Source organism: Strigops habroptila, chromosome 7, assembly GCF_004027225.2.
Source record: "Strigops habroptila isolate Jane chromosome 7, bStrHab1.2.pri, whole genome shotgun sequence".
NCBI classification, from domain to species: Eukaryota; Metazoa; Chordata; class Aves; order Psittaciformes; family Psittacidae; genus Strigops; species Strigops habroptila.
The window spans coordinates 64,612,385-64,630,369 of record NC_044283.2 but is presented as its reverse complement, the minus strand read 5'-3'; the positions used below and the strand labels follow the sequence as shown (position 1 = coordinate 64,630,369).

Sequence of the window (17,985 nt, the reverse complement as noted above, 5' to 3'; positions counted from 1 at the left end):
TTTTTAAAAATCAACAACTTTGGAGCAGTAAGGAGTGATTTTTTTTTTTTTTGTAAGATGCATATAAAGAACATTATTTTGGCAGGAATAATATATTTTCATCAGACTTACCAGTCTACCCAAGACACAAATTATTAATGAGACGATCTTAGAGCAAGGCCTTTCTTATAAATATATGACTGATCAGATTGCTCCTTAAACCTTTTTTGTTTTTTAAGTAATCTAAACAAGTTCCTCATGTCAATGCTCATATCAACTGTGACTGGGGTGGGTCTGTGGCTGAGGAGAAAATACTTATTTTTTAAAAGCAAGGTGCAGCTCAGTGATCTACTGCTGCTAATAATTTGCTGCCTTTTCAGTCTGTCTTTCTATAGAAGCAAAGGTTACATGCTACTGCTTGTTGTGAGGCAAAGGGAGATGCATCTGTGTATTCTTGCAGCCTTTGGGCACGCTAACTGATTTCCGTTGAATTCAAATGAGGGATAAGAAACCTCAAAGATTATTATGTTCTCACAAGCGTAAGGAAATAGTCAAGCTGCAGAGAGACATGGTGAAAGGGGGAGGCTGTAGCATGAGACTGAAGCTGCTTATACATTAGGAAACACGTATGATGAATGAGAGGAGTAGAAAGAGGTGATTTCTTATAAATGCCCAATTGTGGAAAAACTTCAGTTGGGCGTCAGACAATCATTCCCCAGTAAAGTCTATAAGCTATGAAAGTACAGAAAACTTCTATCCACCCTAAAAAGAGACATAAACCTGACCTCATATTCCTTCATGGAGCTATGTTGGCATGGTAGGCTTTAGTCCTGCCAGTAACAGTGTTTATATTAAAATTACAGATGTTCAGAATATTTCAGGAGTTATGAAATTACTCCCAAAAGCGCTATTTACTCCTTCAAGGAATAAAAAAAGAAAGGCTACAAATAACCGATTCAAATAAAGAATGATACCCCTAATACCACAATATTATGAAATTTTTCACACAAGGGTAAGTGAAGGTTCCAAGTACCACAGGCAGAGGCATCTCCTGCCTCATTAACAGCTGATCTAACTAGGGGGCTAAGTCATATACCCCAAATGTTTCATCCCATGATAGAAGTTACAGGGAACCTTGATTCACTTCCCATACTCCGACCTCCCCTGTCAACAGGACTTTAACTTGGCTAAGCCTTGCCTGGGATCCCAGGGCCCTGCACAGGTAGAAACTCTGCTCTGGCACCTACCTGGGGCATTAGGAGCATCTCCAATTGAGGAGAAAAGCCACTGCTGGAAGACAATACGCATGTGGCAGCAACACCAGGTTGGGGAGAGAAGATAAGCTGGCAGGGAAGTAAGCGCACAGCAGGGCACAAAAGCAGCACTGCAGATGCACAGCCAAGTGCCCAGTGATTCTGGCACTAGCCATGTTTGGACTCACAATACAACTACAGCACCTCTAAGTCCCAGGGTTGCAGAAACCACTTTAACTGTCAGAACACTGGGAGTCAACTGTGGAGTGATTTGGCTGTGCAATTTGGGAGGGCTCTAACCTTTCCTTTGCATTAACTTCCTTATAAACACACGCTTCCTATTCACACAGATTATACCAGAGGCTTAGGCTATTAAGAACACAAGTTTCCAAAATTATCTCCCAAATTTATCTCTGAATGATCGAGAGAACAGGATGGCAATATAATGCTGCTGGCTCTGTTATTGGGTGTAGTTCCAGCCAACTACAGATAACATCATGGAAATAGGAAATCCATAATAAGTGCATAACAGTCCAAATGGAAATTCCTTTGGTCACTCCTCTGCTGACAGTTACCAGGACTTCTACTGGCAAGGAAACACTGAGAAACAATGTGCTGCTGCTAGCTATGCCAGTGAAAGCAGTTGCTGTAATGATGAGGACACACTTATGAAACGACATTCACCAAATAAGAGCTGCCACAGAAAGTAATGACCAGAAACCACTACTAAAACTCACTCCTAAACTGAGCTAAGCAAGTCTACTCTCAGAGGAGTTCTTCAACATATCATACACCAAGATGAACACATTATACACCAATATCATACACTGCAGGAGAGAAAGAAACATGGAAATGCTCACTGGAAAAGGAAAATAGAGCAGCAGACAGAAGGGGAAAACAACAACAACAATCACACGCATAAAAAAAAGCAGGGATCCTATGAAAGAAAACTGGAACAGGGATGTTGGATGAGAACAGATGATGACTATCTGAGCAGGGAGTACTCCTCCAAAAGAAACTAAGTTGGATGAGGGGATTAAGGGAGCCTAAACTGAGAGCAAAAATTAACCTCAAAGTGTCTATTAGCTTTCTACACAAGCCAACTGAAGCTATAGCCCAACATTGCATCACCTTTCCCCTGATGAAATGAAGGAACTTCTATTATGAAACCACCTTTCTGGAATAGCAGCTAGTTGCCACTCTTTTCTGTGTCCCCTCCAACTTCTCCACAGTCTGTACATGGCTGGGACTGCAGGAAGGAACTTACAAGCTCTCCCTGCCCATGTCATATTATTCTGAGAGGAATATTGTTTTAGAGGCAGATAAATTCTTGAAGAGATTGGATCCATGATAACTTGAGCCAGTTATTGTATGCTATTACTACTTGCTCTCATTTCCCGCTCCTTTCTTATCTAAATTTTAGACTTGGCAGTGTGGCTTTTCCCGAGAGATTTAGCTGTACGTGGTCAAAGCCACTGTAATTCAGCTGTGGCACATGGAGATTTAACAGATGATAAATATGCATGACTTTTCCCACACACTCTCCCAGAAAATCTTAACAGAAGTGAAATATAATAGGAAGAAATCTGGTATTCCTCACTCTGGTGAATAAAATACATCTATTTTCTGATTTCAGGTAAGACCTAGTCTTTCACAGGAAGATCTGAATAAGCAATGGCATAAGCACTAAAGCACCAAATGAATGAGGCAATTAATGAACTCTTCCATGGATGACTAGAAGAATCTCAAAAGTAAACACCAAACCATATCTTCAGATAACCTGACTGTTTGCATGCCAGATTTGCCCACCTATAGCAGGTGAAGTCTATGGTCCTATAATCTATGCACAACAAAAGTGACAAACACTTTACATTAGGGGTGCAAACAGTGTAAGCACTTTCTTTTTTTAATTAATCAAGATGCAGAGTCTAAAACCGCCACTGCACTAGTAAGGATCCAAACACAGACTGTGGTACTAAACGGGAAAACAAATTTATTGGATAAGGTTTTTTCATTTGGCTGGTTTTGAAAACTAAGTGATCCTAGCGGGCACCTGATAATTAATAACACACCTTTCCCACTGCCTCGACCGAATAATTAAAACATGCACTGAGGGAGAAGGCACAGCTCAAGTCTCTAGAGTCTCATTTGGGTCAAGATAAGGCAAATACTAATATGGGCTAGGTAACAGATCATTTACCTTGTTGCTATCTCAGAAACAGAAAGTACAAATCAGAGCAGAAGAACTCAGAGTAGGGCGAGTTTATGATCAGAGTTCCATTAAATCTGGTTCTCCTCTGGAGAACAGTGTCATATACATGTTTAAGTCAGAGGGCAAAGACTCCCTTCAGCAAAAAGATCAGAGGGAATCAAGGTTTCTTTCTTGTTGTCACAAAGCTAAAACACAAAATGGCCAAACAGTTCCTTTTCCAATGAAAAGGAACTTCAATTTTTTCTGTAATACACTGCAATTGCTATGTTAGTATGTTTTACTATTCATCAGTTAAAATTTACCTTCAGGTTCTGAGTCTTCTTAAAGTACCCACCTTTCCTACATAATCGATGAAGGAGAAGAAAGCGCATTTCAAGGACTTGCCCACATAAGGGGGGGTGTCAACATGTAGAGGTGATACAGACTACTTACAGTACCACCTTCCTCTCTTGGACTAACAGGAACACCATGCATTTACTTGAGAAATTCTGGTTTACTGCCTGCTGAAAAGCTAAGTGTTTTGGTGACAGAGCCTGGGTCACAGCTCTAAATATTCCTTGCAAAGAGTGGCAAAGTTTTTTACTGTTGCCCTTGAACACTCCCTTCCTCCCCAGTGATTAGTCCAAGAATATTATTATAGGTTCCAGGGGAAGGGCAACTATAATTAAGGTTACACAATGTTTTCCATTGAGATTCTACTTTCAATTGTTCATTCATTTTGAATGGATAAAATTGAAATTTCAAATGTCATGTAAAGAAGTAAAAAAAAAACCAGTTTTTTTTTTTTTTTTTGATGGTTACTAGAACCTCTACCTTGAAGAGCAGGAGTTGATATTCTGCACCAAGGTAATAAAGGTATGAGAGAGACAACTATTGTAAGAGCCTGCTCCTGCTAGAATCTCAAATCACCTCTTTCTAACAAAGACTTATTAAAATTCAGCAGGTACATGCTTTGAGGATTCAATTTATGCTGAGCGTCTGCCAGGTCAAGGGGTTAGAAAAGACTTTTCCTCGCTGTTCTTCTCCCTCGCAGGTGATGACCACTACAACGCGAAGTAAAGGCAATGAGGCAGGGGGACTGATGTGTTTTGCTGTTCTCTCTACGTTGTTACTGAAGCTAGGGGCTGAGCTCTGGAGAAGACAAAGGCAGCCACATGCATCACAAAGGAGGAAGGAGCAACCAGAGGGAACTATTCAAGCAATAGTCTGGTGAAAAAGAGGAAGATGTGAACATTCTCATGAGAGAGTTCTCAGGACTCTGACTGGGGTGTTGATCAGAAAGGAGTCTGAAATCAGTATCTGGGAAGACGTTGGAGAAATGAGGTACAAGAGAAATGAAACTTCTGCAGTCAGCTAGAAAATATTCCCCTGCAAAACATGGACTCGAACATCTGACCCCAGTGGAGCAGACAAAATATGTGAGAACGTATTACAAAACAACTGCCAATTTCACTTACCTAATTTGCCCATGTAGAAGCCTGAACCTCACCAATGAACTTCCTGAGCCTGACAAGGTGCAAATAGAGTGCGTTTGGGTTTCTTTGTTTCTTTTTTTTTTAGTGGCTTTTCTTTTTGTTGTTGTTCTAAGTCTTAAAAAACAGAGCATTGCTTTAAAGACACATTATAAAGATAATTTCTGTGAAACTGAGTACTTATATTAGAAAACCTTAGATTTAACACAGCCTTTTCAAGCTACTGTTTGATACTTTGTCAACATGCTTGTCTGCAGTTCTCCTCCTCCTTCCAGAAAGATGCTCAGAAGTAGACCTTTATTCTAAAAGACTCCAATAAGGTGCCAATTGCATTGATCCTACTTACATCTTGTGACATCTCTCCTTTTTGTTTTCCTTTCCTCTGCACACTGTTAGTATTTAAAAAAAGGTAGTAATTGAGGTTTAGAAAACAAAATTGATGGTGGTTCACCAATGCACCAAAATTAGACCTCGCTGTTACTTCATGCCAGGCCTCTTTCAATATATTAGGTAATTAGGCAAACCTTTCCATGTAAAGTTTGTGCCTCTAATAGGAATGTTAAGTTTCTAAAGAACCATAGAAAGATGGAAAAATCGATGTCGGAATCCAGGCTCTCCCTTTTAAGTTTTGTTTACACTGTGCTAATACTCTCAGAAAAAAAGATGGAGGCAGTCAGATGGGCTGGAAAAAGAAACATGTGAGAGAAGAACAAGGGTTTCCTCTCCTGTGACCCCTCACGCACAGCATCTATTGCCACAAGCTCACAGGGGCAGGGTGAAAGCTGGGAGATGGGAGAAAGGCAGAGGAAGATATGCACGTGGATCCCAGTCTCTCATCCTGCCCCTTTGCTTCTGCTTCCCAGCCCATGCAGCAATCGCAACTCTGTGCTGTTTGATATAGGCCCTTCATGGCCAAGGTCATCTCAGCCTGGATTTATAGATTCTGCCCAGAGCACCTGATAAAGAGCTGTTAGAGCTACCCCTTCCTTACAACCCACAAATCTTTGAGATGATCTCTAAGAAAAGATGTCCTCAAACAGCTCTTTAAAAAGGAACTATTTGCTTCATAATTGGGCCATCAAAATCCCATACCTTGTTGCCCAGACCATTCATTCTTATGCTTCAATCAGATTTTTGATAGGCAATTTATCTAAAATAATCTGAAATATCCTTGACTGCTGTTTCAAGTGAAAACAGTGTGTCCTACATTGAGACAAATTTTGTATTCAATATCTGAAACACCTGACAGGTATTGTGCCCTACTAAGAATGATGATAAAGCTGAAAGCCTGGAGGCTTCACCGTATACAGTGGATTTGTCATTTCATTTGCTTGTTTTTACTTTTGAGGCTTTATTGGAAACATGCTCAAAACCCGGGAGATTCTGAGGTTACTCACTACCCAAGGCCTCCAAAAGGAGCCCTGCCACTGAAACTTTAAAATTAAACAGGTTCGGAGAAGAACAAAAGGGAAAAAAAGAAAATCCAATGAGTTTTGCAGAACTGCTTCTAGTGTGCTGCTTACCAGGATCCAACCTCCCTGGTAAGTGGCCAGCTCTAAAGACAAAAAGCATAATCCTTTGACAGATACTGCAAGGAACTCAGGTAAATCAGTTTTGTCTCTTCACTGCCTCTTGGAATATAGTTAGCATTGAATAATAGGAAATATTCTGATATTGGGGAAGGGAAAAACAAGGACAGAGTATTGATGACTGCAAAAGATTATCATCTGAAAGCATCAGCAATATTATAAATATGATTTTAATATGATGTGAACTGCAAGTACTTGATACAGAGGGGGATAATGTATTGATTTCCTTATTCTGCACTATGCCTGTCACTAAAATCAATGGATGTCACATACACATACCAAGGAAACTACAATATGGAGAATTATTTATGGAACAGCCGCTTCACACACACATCAACTGCATCATCATAATGGCTAGAGTTGCACCCAGAAGACAAAACCATGTATAACATACTATAAGTGATAAAGCTGGAATTCCTCTCATTGTTTCACCACATTTTTCATGTGCTAAAGGGACAACTAATGGAAACATTTTTGTACAGCTTTCCCCCCCCCCCCTCGTTTTAGGAAGCAATAAACATCATACAGTTTATCACTACAAGCCACTGATTCCACTTACAAACTAAGTCATTAAACAACAGCTACTGGCAGTTATTTTCCAAAACAGCATTGTGCAATGTATATTAAAGCAAACACACCAAAACATCTGAAATTGCCTCTGGTTTGCTCGAAATTCTAGGGACATTAGAGAAGCTGAAAAGCAGCAGAAGTCCAATATCTCCAAACTTCTGGTGGCCAGAAAACACAAACCCATAAGCACATGCTTCCATTTTACAACAGCCAGCAAACCTGTGTCAGCACTGGCAGGAAAAGAAAAAGCTTTACAGCTACACAGGCACCTTTGTAATTTTCGTATCTCAAAATTGTGGCATTTCCAATAGAGGCTGCTTTTGATTCACCATTTGCTTTTACCACTCACTTTGTTTCACAGTACTCTGTCTCTCCTACTGTTCACTCTTGAAAGAAGCCTTTCAAAGATCAATCCAGGCCATTAGGATTCTGGATGTTAAAATTGAATTTTTCTGTTCTACTTGTTCTTTTGAAAGGTTTAGAAGTGATTTGTGGCAATCAGCATAAAGGGATTTGATTGACAGAGTTTAACTAAGTGATCTAGACAAGATTCATCAGGGGAAAATTGCTAAAATCATAAACTAAACGGCAAATGGAGTTTTTGTCTGTCTGCTCTTAAAACAAACTAGGTTCCTTTAGACGTGAAAATCATTCTAAAAGCTTCTACCGGTAGCCAATGAAAAGCATAGAAATGCACAGCATAATCTTTCAAATAACACTCTGCAATAGCAATCAAACAAAAAGAAAGGATCAAGCATCACAATGACTATCCAGTAAGTCTGTTGACCTCATTCACACAAACCTCAAAACCATAGCTGCCAAACTTCTCTCAGGTAAACTACATGAGATGTAGCTGAAACGCCGTCTCTCTTCCTGTGGAAATTAGGCTTTTTCCCCCCCCATCTCTTTTGCCTGGCTGCTCTTTCCTCCCCAGTTTGCTCTCTCAAATTGCCCTTCTTTGCAAATGACCTTTCTCCATCTGCCTACAAGTAGAGAGCCCAGCTGGAGGGTCCTTGCCACACCACCTAGTCAGTGGTGGCGAGGGAGGGAAGCCTGTGTCATCCAGCACTGTTCCAGAAGCACTTCCAGCAACAGATGGGCAGTGGGGAGGGAGAAACAGTCCCTGCTGAATGTATGTAGCACCAAAGATACCAAAAAAAGCACCTAAAGACAGCTCTTGGTGAGAGTACCACGGAGTTAAGCACTGTGTGTCCCCATTTGACATTGTTATTTTTCTATTCTGAATTTCTGGGTTTTCATTTGCCAGCTCATGAGAAAAAAAATAAATTAGCTGCCTTTTCTTTTTTTTAACCTCCACTTGTGTGAACAATGTTATACAGATCAAAACTCGCACAGGTAAAAGATCTGTTCATTTCTTATCCTGATGGTGCAGGTTATTTTGTATGCCACTGCCACTAATTGCAAGGCTCTTGCTTTAAATCCCAGACAACCTTACCACCAGACAATCCTACCAGACAATCCTACCACCCTACAATTTCCTAAGCCAAAATTATTACCTTCCATCCAACACAGCATCTAACTTCAGTTCAAGGCTGTTTCAAGTTAATTTACTGGCTATTAGCAGGATAGAACTTTTCTCTGTTTAAAATGACAGCAAAATCATAGAAGTAACTTTTGTGATGGTGCTTCAACCTCATATACCCATCTGCTCATTTCTTTTTGAAGTTTTCTCCAGATTTTTTTTCTGGGCTTTTCACCATTCTTCTGTGACTCCAATGTATTGCTAGCTTCAAACAGAACTGATGTGTTAATCTCAGCTTTCAGATCAGTTATGTGATATAAAAGCACTCAAAGTCACTTACATTTTAGTCTACAAAAACCTACTACACTTTCATACTAATAAGTTTGTACAAATACCAGGTTTGTTTTTTCTTTTTAAAATCATATTTGTATCTGTGAAACTTTTCCAATCTACTACTCTATGCTATTCTAACATAATAATGGTTTCATGTAATTAGTTTGCCTGTATCTGGTAATTTACTGTAGCTTACAGACTTTTGTATTTATTGGAGACATAAAAGGAAAAAAAACCCCAACATTTGAAATGCCAACACAAATGAAATTTAACACAGAAAACTCAGAAATTGTTCATTAATGGTAAAATATGTGGTTATGAAAGACTGCACACAAAGTCATTCACTCACTGAAATACTGCAGAGACTAAGGGATTTTTGCAAGGTACGTACAAAATGATACACCTCAGTTTAATACAGGACACTGCATCAGCACCTTGCAGAACAAACCTGCATTGAAGCCATCTCAGTCCTCTGCTCAACTACTCTCAAAAGGACCCTACCTGTGTAAACGTACAGTGTTAATATAGACATTAAACACCTGATCTGACAATACTAAACATTAAGGTCAGGAATTACCAATTACAGACTTTAAACGTGATTGTTTACTTAGTATGATCCAAATCCAACATACAAACAAGTTGTGTTTCACAGAACTGCAAGACATGATTCTGTGCTGACTGACCAGAACATTTTCTGTTAGTTTTGCAGTGACCTTTTTTATTTGCTAGTGACCTAATTTGAACGTTGTAGATACATTTTTTAAACTCTTATAGAAAATACACTGCAGTACTCATTAAAGCCAATGATGAAAGCTTGTTTAGAGAATATAGCATCTGAATTCATTTCATGATCAAAACTTGTTTGCTCAATGTTTTCTTTTTTTTATTCATCAGGGTCATTCAATCAGAAGACTTTACATCTTTTAATTACACATTCCTGATAACATCAGCCTCAATTCCTGCATAGCTGTAATTTAGAATTAAAAAATTTATTTTTTTTAAAGCATAGTAAAGATTTTATCAGATATTAATGGCAACCACCATCAGTCCAAACAAACTTTATTTTTAATAACACGAGATAATAAGAATTGCCATCTGTAAAAAATGTTTACACTGCTTTCACAATATTTGTATAAATTTGATACAAGTTACTTAACATATTTTTTTAATTTATACTGTCATAGAAGGTTGTTAAAATTTTAAGTCTTATGAAAGCCTACGAAATTGTTAAAATAACTGCTATTTACCTTGCTCAAATTCTACAGTCAGTGGTGACACTTCCAAGGTATCACATATCTATCTCAGAAACTATTAGTGCTAAAACACACAGTTGTAAAGCCCTGGCATGCAGAAGTGACTTACCAGCTGGCATGCTGCTGGTCAAGCTCTCTGCTAAATCAGGACTGGGGCCTATCACGCATTTGCAACTGGCTTTAGACCCTTCTGTACCATAGTTCGTTCCTGGCTTAGCTCAAAATGGAAGGGATACGCAAAGATCTCCACATACCTTCTCATACAGTCCAGCGCCCGAATAAAGAAGTCTTTGTGAAGCTGATGCTCATCCCTCAAGATGGAGCACTGCTCCAGCGTCACTGACATGGATGTCCGGTCTTTGGCACTTTTGCAACAGGTGAAACGGACTCCATTCAGCTTACGGCAGATCTGAAACACAGGCAGATGTCAAAGGATTGCCCTTTTCGCACTTTGTGTTCTCTACACACCATGCAGACTCTGAAACTCCCACAGTTCTGCAATCACAGACAAGAAATACAGAGAACTGAAGTATTTCTCAAGAAGAAAAAAGCTATAAAAGGTAGTAATTCCAACGGCTATTGACGTGTGTCTTTGCAGTCAACTCTACCGTGGGGATTTTAATATTCCAAGGATGATGCCCATGCTGGCCTGACGCAGTGCCACAAAAAGTGAAAATGTGCTGAAAAGAACTGCAAATTTATCTTTCCATAGAATGGTTTGGGTTGGAAGGGACCTTAAAGCTCATCCAGTTCCAACCCCCCTGCCATGGGCAGGGACACCTTCCGCTAGACCAGGTTGCTCAAAGCCCCTGTGTCCAACCTGGCCTTGAACACTGCCAGGGATGGGGCAGCCATGACAATGTTTATCAATTTGCAGCATTAACCCTCCACTAAAATAGCACCAAAAGATTATAGCTACTGCTCTATAGCCCATTTCCAATTTGTCCAAATGACATATTTTAAAAGCAGATCTTCAAGGCTTTCACTAGGAAGACAAACGTACAAATAACTTGCTCACTGAAGAAAAAAAAGCCCTTATTTATTTTAAGAGCACGCTGCACACAATCTTGTACTGCAATTGCACTCAAGTCTATCTCCTGCCCACCCCAACACCACCCCCTCAGCAAAGCAAGAAACTGGTGGTGGATCCAACAAAACTAAAACCAAAATGTACTACTGTTCGTGCTAAGCATTTTAAGCAAGTCACTAAAACGTGTGCATGGACTGCAGTTTACCAAACCATTGCATCCAACATCCTGAACTTGAAATATAAAGCATTTGTGTTAGCCTAGACTATAGAAGGAAAAGTTGCCTCAATTTTTTCCTCATTTTCTGTAAGAACCACCCTATTCAATCAGAGCTTAATTGTCTGAACACCTAATTAATGCTGAAAAGCAAAGAAAAACTTCAGCAAGTTTTAACTCAAGCTCATGAACATAGAGGACTGACTTCTTATGAGGGTACGGATTCAGACACATCTATATTTAAATATGGTCCTTATTTTTAAGAGGTAAACTGTGCCATGCATGACCCAGAACAACTGAACGTTCACACAAATGACTGCCACGGATTGTCTACTTTCACTGCACATTTTAGCACAATTATAAGTAATAAGGCAAACATATTTTTGAGAATAGTTTCTCACCTTAAGAATCAATCTGTGGTTGTACCAGCCCATTATTTTATGCTTTGGGTTCAAACAATATTTAACTAGAAAAAGAAAATTTTGAAGGAGAGCTGGTGTGCCCAAGTGTGGGTTTACCTTTCCCCTGGTATAATTTGTCCTAAGAAAAGGTAATACTTTTATTTGCTTGCTCCTATGCCTGGATGATCATAGCTATAATGGTATCTAAAAAGGAAATAGTTACAAGAATAGGGCAAGGCAATAAATTACAGCAGTTAAGCTTCATCCTCAGGGACTTCCCAGCTTGGCTATCAAGGGTTTACTTGGAATCTTACAAGGTGGAACTTTATAATCTCACTTCAGCCGATAAACACTTTTTTATCTGTTAATTGGATTAATCTCAAAAGTTGAATCTAGGAAAGTAATGAATTGAACCTAACTTTGACCCCAAAGAAGTAAGGCTAGTAAAGGAGAACCTGTGAGCATTTCCTCCTTCCTATAATTCAAAATTTTGAAAGTTGAATCTCTTTAAAAATTTGGAAAGTTGCATCACGCTTTAAATAAAGTACTATAAGACAACATTTTTAGATAATGCTGTGAAAGAAGTTAACTGTTTAATTGAAGAGATTAATTCTCTTTACACTAGTCCATTTTGAAGTCCATGAGTAATTGTGACTATTTGAAGTGAATGAGTCATAAGAAAAAAACCAGGTAATTCTTCCAGATAAGCCTCTGATGCAGGGAAGGGAGACTAAATCCCAAATCTGGGCTGACAGCATAAAAAGTGCTGGCTAGAAGAGTCGGTTTTTAACTGAGAAGCATTCTAGGCACAACAAGCAAATGACTGTAACCACAAACTTGTTTTGCATTGAAGCTCAGTACAAAAGTCTCAATCATTTTAAAGTGGATTAAATAGAAAACAATTTGTTCACTTAAACAAATTAAAAAATCCTTAGATTCAGATTTAAGGAGAAGCATAACTTAACCTGATAGGCTGGCCCAGATAAATCCTCACAATGACTCAGATCACTAAGCAGCAGCAGTTAAACGAAGCAAATAATTAAAATGGGCAAACAATGATCTCATTGCTCTAGAATATTCTCTAATTATTTCTCCTGATCTATGACAAAAGATGAAGGGGCAATTTTGGAAATCGGAATATAACATTTAAGTCTCCATCCCATTATATTTAGAATAAGAAATATTTGTGACACCAATTTGCAAAAGCTGACTTTTAAAACACAGCTGTATTCTCAGAGTCCCATTACAACAGAGATTACATGCAGGTGCAGATACATATGCATATCTATCCAGAATCTACTGCAAAACAAAGTGATATCCATACATACTTTCCAATAAATAAATGCAATATAATGTAACTGTGTAAATCAATGAGTCAAGAAATACTCATTTCAGAAAGTTACAGTAAGGTAACATAAAGAGAAGTAGAATACAGTGAAGGAAAAATCTGAAACAGTTTGAATGTTCAGAGAATGCTTTTTACCCATGAAATTGTTTTCAGAGAGAATTCTGAACAGATGGTAGAAGACAACTTTCTATCGCCAAAGATTAAGGAAATTTTCATACAGCTCATTTTACATTATCCTGTACTGATATATCTTTTACTTCTTTAAAAAGCAATGTTTCATAGTAACTGCAGAACTTGTACTGCTAGAAAAGCTTCTGGTTTTACTCACAACAGATTTATACTGTAATAGCATGTGATAATATTTATTAAGCACAAGACAAAATGTTATTAGCAATATAAAAAATTACAGCAGTATTATTAATACAAAGACATAGCTAACATTGTCTTGTGCCTTGTGTTAATGAAAAGACATGGAAAATTTAATTACTATTTTTTATCAAACACTTATTTGCCTTGAAGGGTATATGCATTTGAAAGTTCCCCCAAACACAAGGTCTTGCCTCAATTTCAGTAAAGATCAAGTGTCTGCCTATATAACGGTCAGAGATATGAAGGGTGTCTATTCTTATTACCTGGTTGAATTCCACATTCCTGAAAATCTTGAGCTCTTTATAAACATCTAAGGTCATTTATTTGGTTGGGGATTTTGTTTGCTTGTTTTTAACACAGAATTGGGAAACAAAAAGGAATTACGTAAATGAAGCAAAATAAGTATCACTCATTGTTTGATAAACATTTTTCTTTGTGTTCTCCCTGTGCCTGAACGTCTGCCCTTTGCGTATAAAGCTCATCAGTGCCCTTGGAGTGGCTGTCACAGTGACACTTGCTAAAAAACCCCATAAAATGTGACTGACAAGAAGTTGTGCTGATACAATTAAACACTTGTTTATAAAACAAGTGTACCTCAATTGAAGAAAACCAAAAGTTGAGTAGAGCAAGATTAAGCAAAAGCCAGAGCAAGTAATCATGTCCTCAAGGGTTATGGACATTAAACAATAAAAGGAAGGTATTTTGAATATCCAAATTTTATATTATCAAAGAATGGATATGATTTTAAGCAAACAAAAGAAGTTAGATACTGTAGCTGAATACCACATTGTTTCTCCCATATGAAGTGACACATCGATACCTATGCACAATCATCAAAGAATTAATTCTGCCTGTTCTGGGGATGAAGGGATTCCTCTGCCTAAAACTGGACTCAGTTAAACTAAAAACATGCCCCAAACAATACATAAACCTCTTTTACCCTGTTATACAACTCACTGATCTAAATGAAAAATCCTGTGTCTGGGACAAAACAACTCTGAGCAGCAGCACAGGCCATGGACTGCCTGCCTAGGAGAAGCTTTGCAGTAAAGAGCCTGGAGGATGCAGGGGACAGCAAAGTGACCAAGCCCATCTCTCTGAATTCTAGCCAGTTCTACCAGTTAAGCAAGCAGAAAAAATATTATATCTGTAATTTAAGCGTAGGAAGAAGAGATATATGCATGAGTGGGATGAGAGCCCATCAGAATGGAAATGTTAGAGAGCCACTTCAGCCTATCTACTTTAATCATTAAGTTTCCCAATCATATCCTCAAAATGCATTGCGCTTACAGTATCAGCAGGCATACGAAAATCAAGTGAACGCATTTGAAACGAGAGGGCTTACCGTCGCAGCCAGCCACATGATTTCTACATTCTTTCTCTTTTTGGCCTGGATATTTTGATGGAGATTTTCTAGCAATCCCTTTAAATCATTTTGTTCTTGAAAATGTGGTAGACCTGGAAAAAAAGGTTGATGAGTAGAGAAATAACCAAGACTATAAAAATCTGCTTTGATGGGATGATTTTTTTTCAGTCAAAATATTTTGCTTTTGTTACATCTCATTTTTGTTTGAAAATGACACTTTACTTCCTAATATAAGAGGAGGGTTAAACAACACTAACCACCACCACCACACGCACATCCCCCCAGATGTAACAAAGGATATTTCTCAGTCTGAGGAACTTTAATTTTTAAATACAAAATAATCTCAGGTTTACTGAAAATCCAAAATTATACCTAATTGCCCTAGGTATGGCAGCTGAGCTGACATTTTGTGATCATGGATGTCTAGTGGTAATTCAAGAATAAGCAATTTAATTTGCTCTTCTGTTTTGTGGGTATATACAGGAGGGGTTTGTTCTAATGTTACCATTATCTTCATTAGCTTTGAAAATCAACAGAAACAATCAAAATCTATTTTTCAAAATTACTTCTTCAAGCCCCAAGCCTAAGATTTACATTCAATTCAAAGAGTAAAAACGAGGCAAGTACTAATGCAGGTCAAAATCCATTCTCCTAACGTGATCACAGCTGGAATGATCCCTCTTATCAACCGGCTTTTACCTTTTATCTGTAATGAATTCTGTAGTTTCCCCTATCCGTGATTCATAGTAAGAAGTAATTTAAATATACTCAAGAAGAACTATTCTAAAAATGCCTAAGGTGCCTTACTCATACTGTGCTGCCAAAAAGAAAAAAAATGCAGAAAAAGCACATTCCAACTAGTTTTGCAATAATCTTAATGAGGATTGTTTTATCTTTGTATTACAATTCCTGATCAGACAATTAGATACTGCAGAGCATATAAAAATACATTACAACCTGCTAGACTATTATACTTATCCTGCATCTGTTTCTTTCAAACACATCGCATACAATGAGTACTCTAAAAAGATGCTTCCAGATTATGGAAATGTATCACTAGGTAAACATTTTATTGCTTCATAGCGGTTTTCCTTTTGTTCACAGCATAAAATGCATCATCTCGGAGAGATGACTTCACCACAGGTAAAGTAAGATTCTCCTAATTTATAATATCAGCAAAGGAGCTGCATCTTGACTGGATATGATCGATGACTTAAATTCTTTGTGTCATAAAGCAGCATTAAACCATCAAATCATTCTCATAGATTATAAGGGGGAAAAGCCTGGAAGTACATAACAGACTCACAGACTTAGTGTTGAAAACGCATATTCCACTACGTTCATTATCATGCTATGGAATAAAATCTTTATTTGCTTGCAGGATTTCTAAACCTTCCTCCTATGGGACAATGACAAACTGATGTTGCTGGGGGTGTTGGGTATCAAACCAGCAACACTGAATATCACTCATGACATAGATTTCTTCTTGTTTTCAGCTGTTTAAATTGAGTTCTAAACTGTTCTTTTCAATTAATTAGGTACTCCTAAACGACAATCATACATTTTTTCTACCCTTACTATCATTAGCTACTCCATAAAAGCAGTACTATTGTGGTGCCTAAATAAGTGCTACATTTGGTTGGCATTTTTAGTAGGAATCTTTCTGGAAGCACATTGTTATTTACAGTTTTCAGAGTTTCCTATTAGATAATTAAAGAGATTAAGAAACAGGTGAGTGACACGGTGCATATTCACCTAAAAGAAGATGGAAAGTCAGTGTTTGGCATAGACAGTTACATGCGGCTGAAGACTTTTAGTGATTGGGAAGAGAGAGAAAGCTAGAATATTATTTGCAATCAGAATTACAGAGACGAGAAGAAAACCTAACAGTAAAGGTGGCAATACCTTTATGGGAGTGGAAAATAAATTCTTTGAAATGGAATATACAAATGAAGCAGAAGGCAAGTGAGGCTGCCTAAGGGTGGTGGATCCAACAGCCTGGTCAACAGGGCTGTGAGTCCTTAAATTCTGCCTGGCTTTACGAGCACTGTTTGTAACTAACAGCATTGTGAGCTGGGTCCTGCATTTATTTTGCAGTACAGATTTGGCATTACAGGAAACTATCTGGAAAGGTGTGAAAAAAACATCAAGGAGCCATCAATGCTGAATGGCTCTCACTTGGCCACAACACCAGGGCTGCTGCCAGCATGGATGGAGGGTTAGCTTCTTAACAACTTGAGCACAGAGGTGAGGGGACAGGGGAGGAATTGAAGTCCTCCCCCAGCTGAATGACTTGGAGAGCTTCACTTCGTTTTCCCAGGGAGCTGGTTTAAAAGGCACGTTTCTCCAAGCCAAAAGTGTGATTCCATGTAATGGCAGGGAGCTATTGAGAAGAGCAATGGAACCAGAAGGTGCTTCGTCTTTTGTAAAAATTTGGATGAAGAACAGACTCAGATCTTAGAGGTAGAGAAAAAGCAAGAAGGTAATAATAACCAGAAAAGACATGATGAATTAGATAAGCATAGTTCTTAAAAGCCTGCACAGTTTGGAAGAAGTCCAGGAAGACTGTGTGGCTCACTAATAATCCTTCTGCAGGAAGATAGTACAAGGTTAGTTTCTGTTACTGAAAAGCAGCCAATCCTATCTGCATGCAAATTTTTGCTTTTATATAATCTGAACCATTTATGAGGTAGCAAATCTACCTTAGACCTAACCCCAGATGAGGTTAGTTTTTCAGGATGCTTTCTTGGCAGGATTCCCTTAAATTAATTACTAACTTCTTGTATGAGTTTCTCTGTAGAAATCCTAGAAATCCTAGAGCTGGGGGTGAACGGGTGGGCGTACTGCCCACTGTTTAAGAACAGAACTTTCACTTCTGTCACAGTTATCAACATCTGAAAATCATCCTGAGATAAAAGATAAATATGTACACATATACAGTGACACACTAGATATAACTCCTAGTACATATATGTAGTGGATAATTTGCAAAACTAACCAACACAAGGCATTCTGTATGAGAACAGAAGCTTTGAAAGGAATTTTAACAGGCAGTATTCACCATGAGAAGGCATGTGCAAATCCTGTAACATGACAGACCTTTAGATTCAGAA

The 17,985-nt window shown here is 38.3% G+C and overlaps 1 protein-coding gene across 4 annotated transcripts in view; it reads right to left on the bottom strand.

Moving 5' to 3' along the window:
• The window catches only part of INPP4B (inositol polyphosphate-4-phosphatase type II B), a 309,190-nt gene that overhangs the window by 23,008 nt on the left and 268,197 nt on the right, over positions 1–17,985 (bottom strand). For all 4 annotated transcript variants that reach the window (XM_030492258.2, XM_030492256.2, XM_030492257.2 and 1 more), the window contains exons 23-24: positions 14,852–14,964; positions 10,399–10,553 (exon numbers count right to left, since the gene is read on the bottom strand). In XM_030492258.2, coding sequence (XP_030348118.1) covers positions 10,399–10,553; positions 14,852–14,964 — 268 coding nt within the window. The remainder of the gene's footprint in view (positions 1–10,398; positions 10,554–14,851; positions 14,965–17,985) is intronic.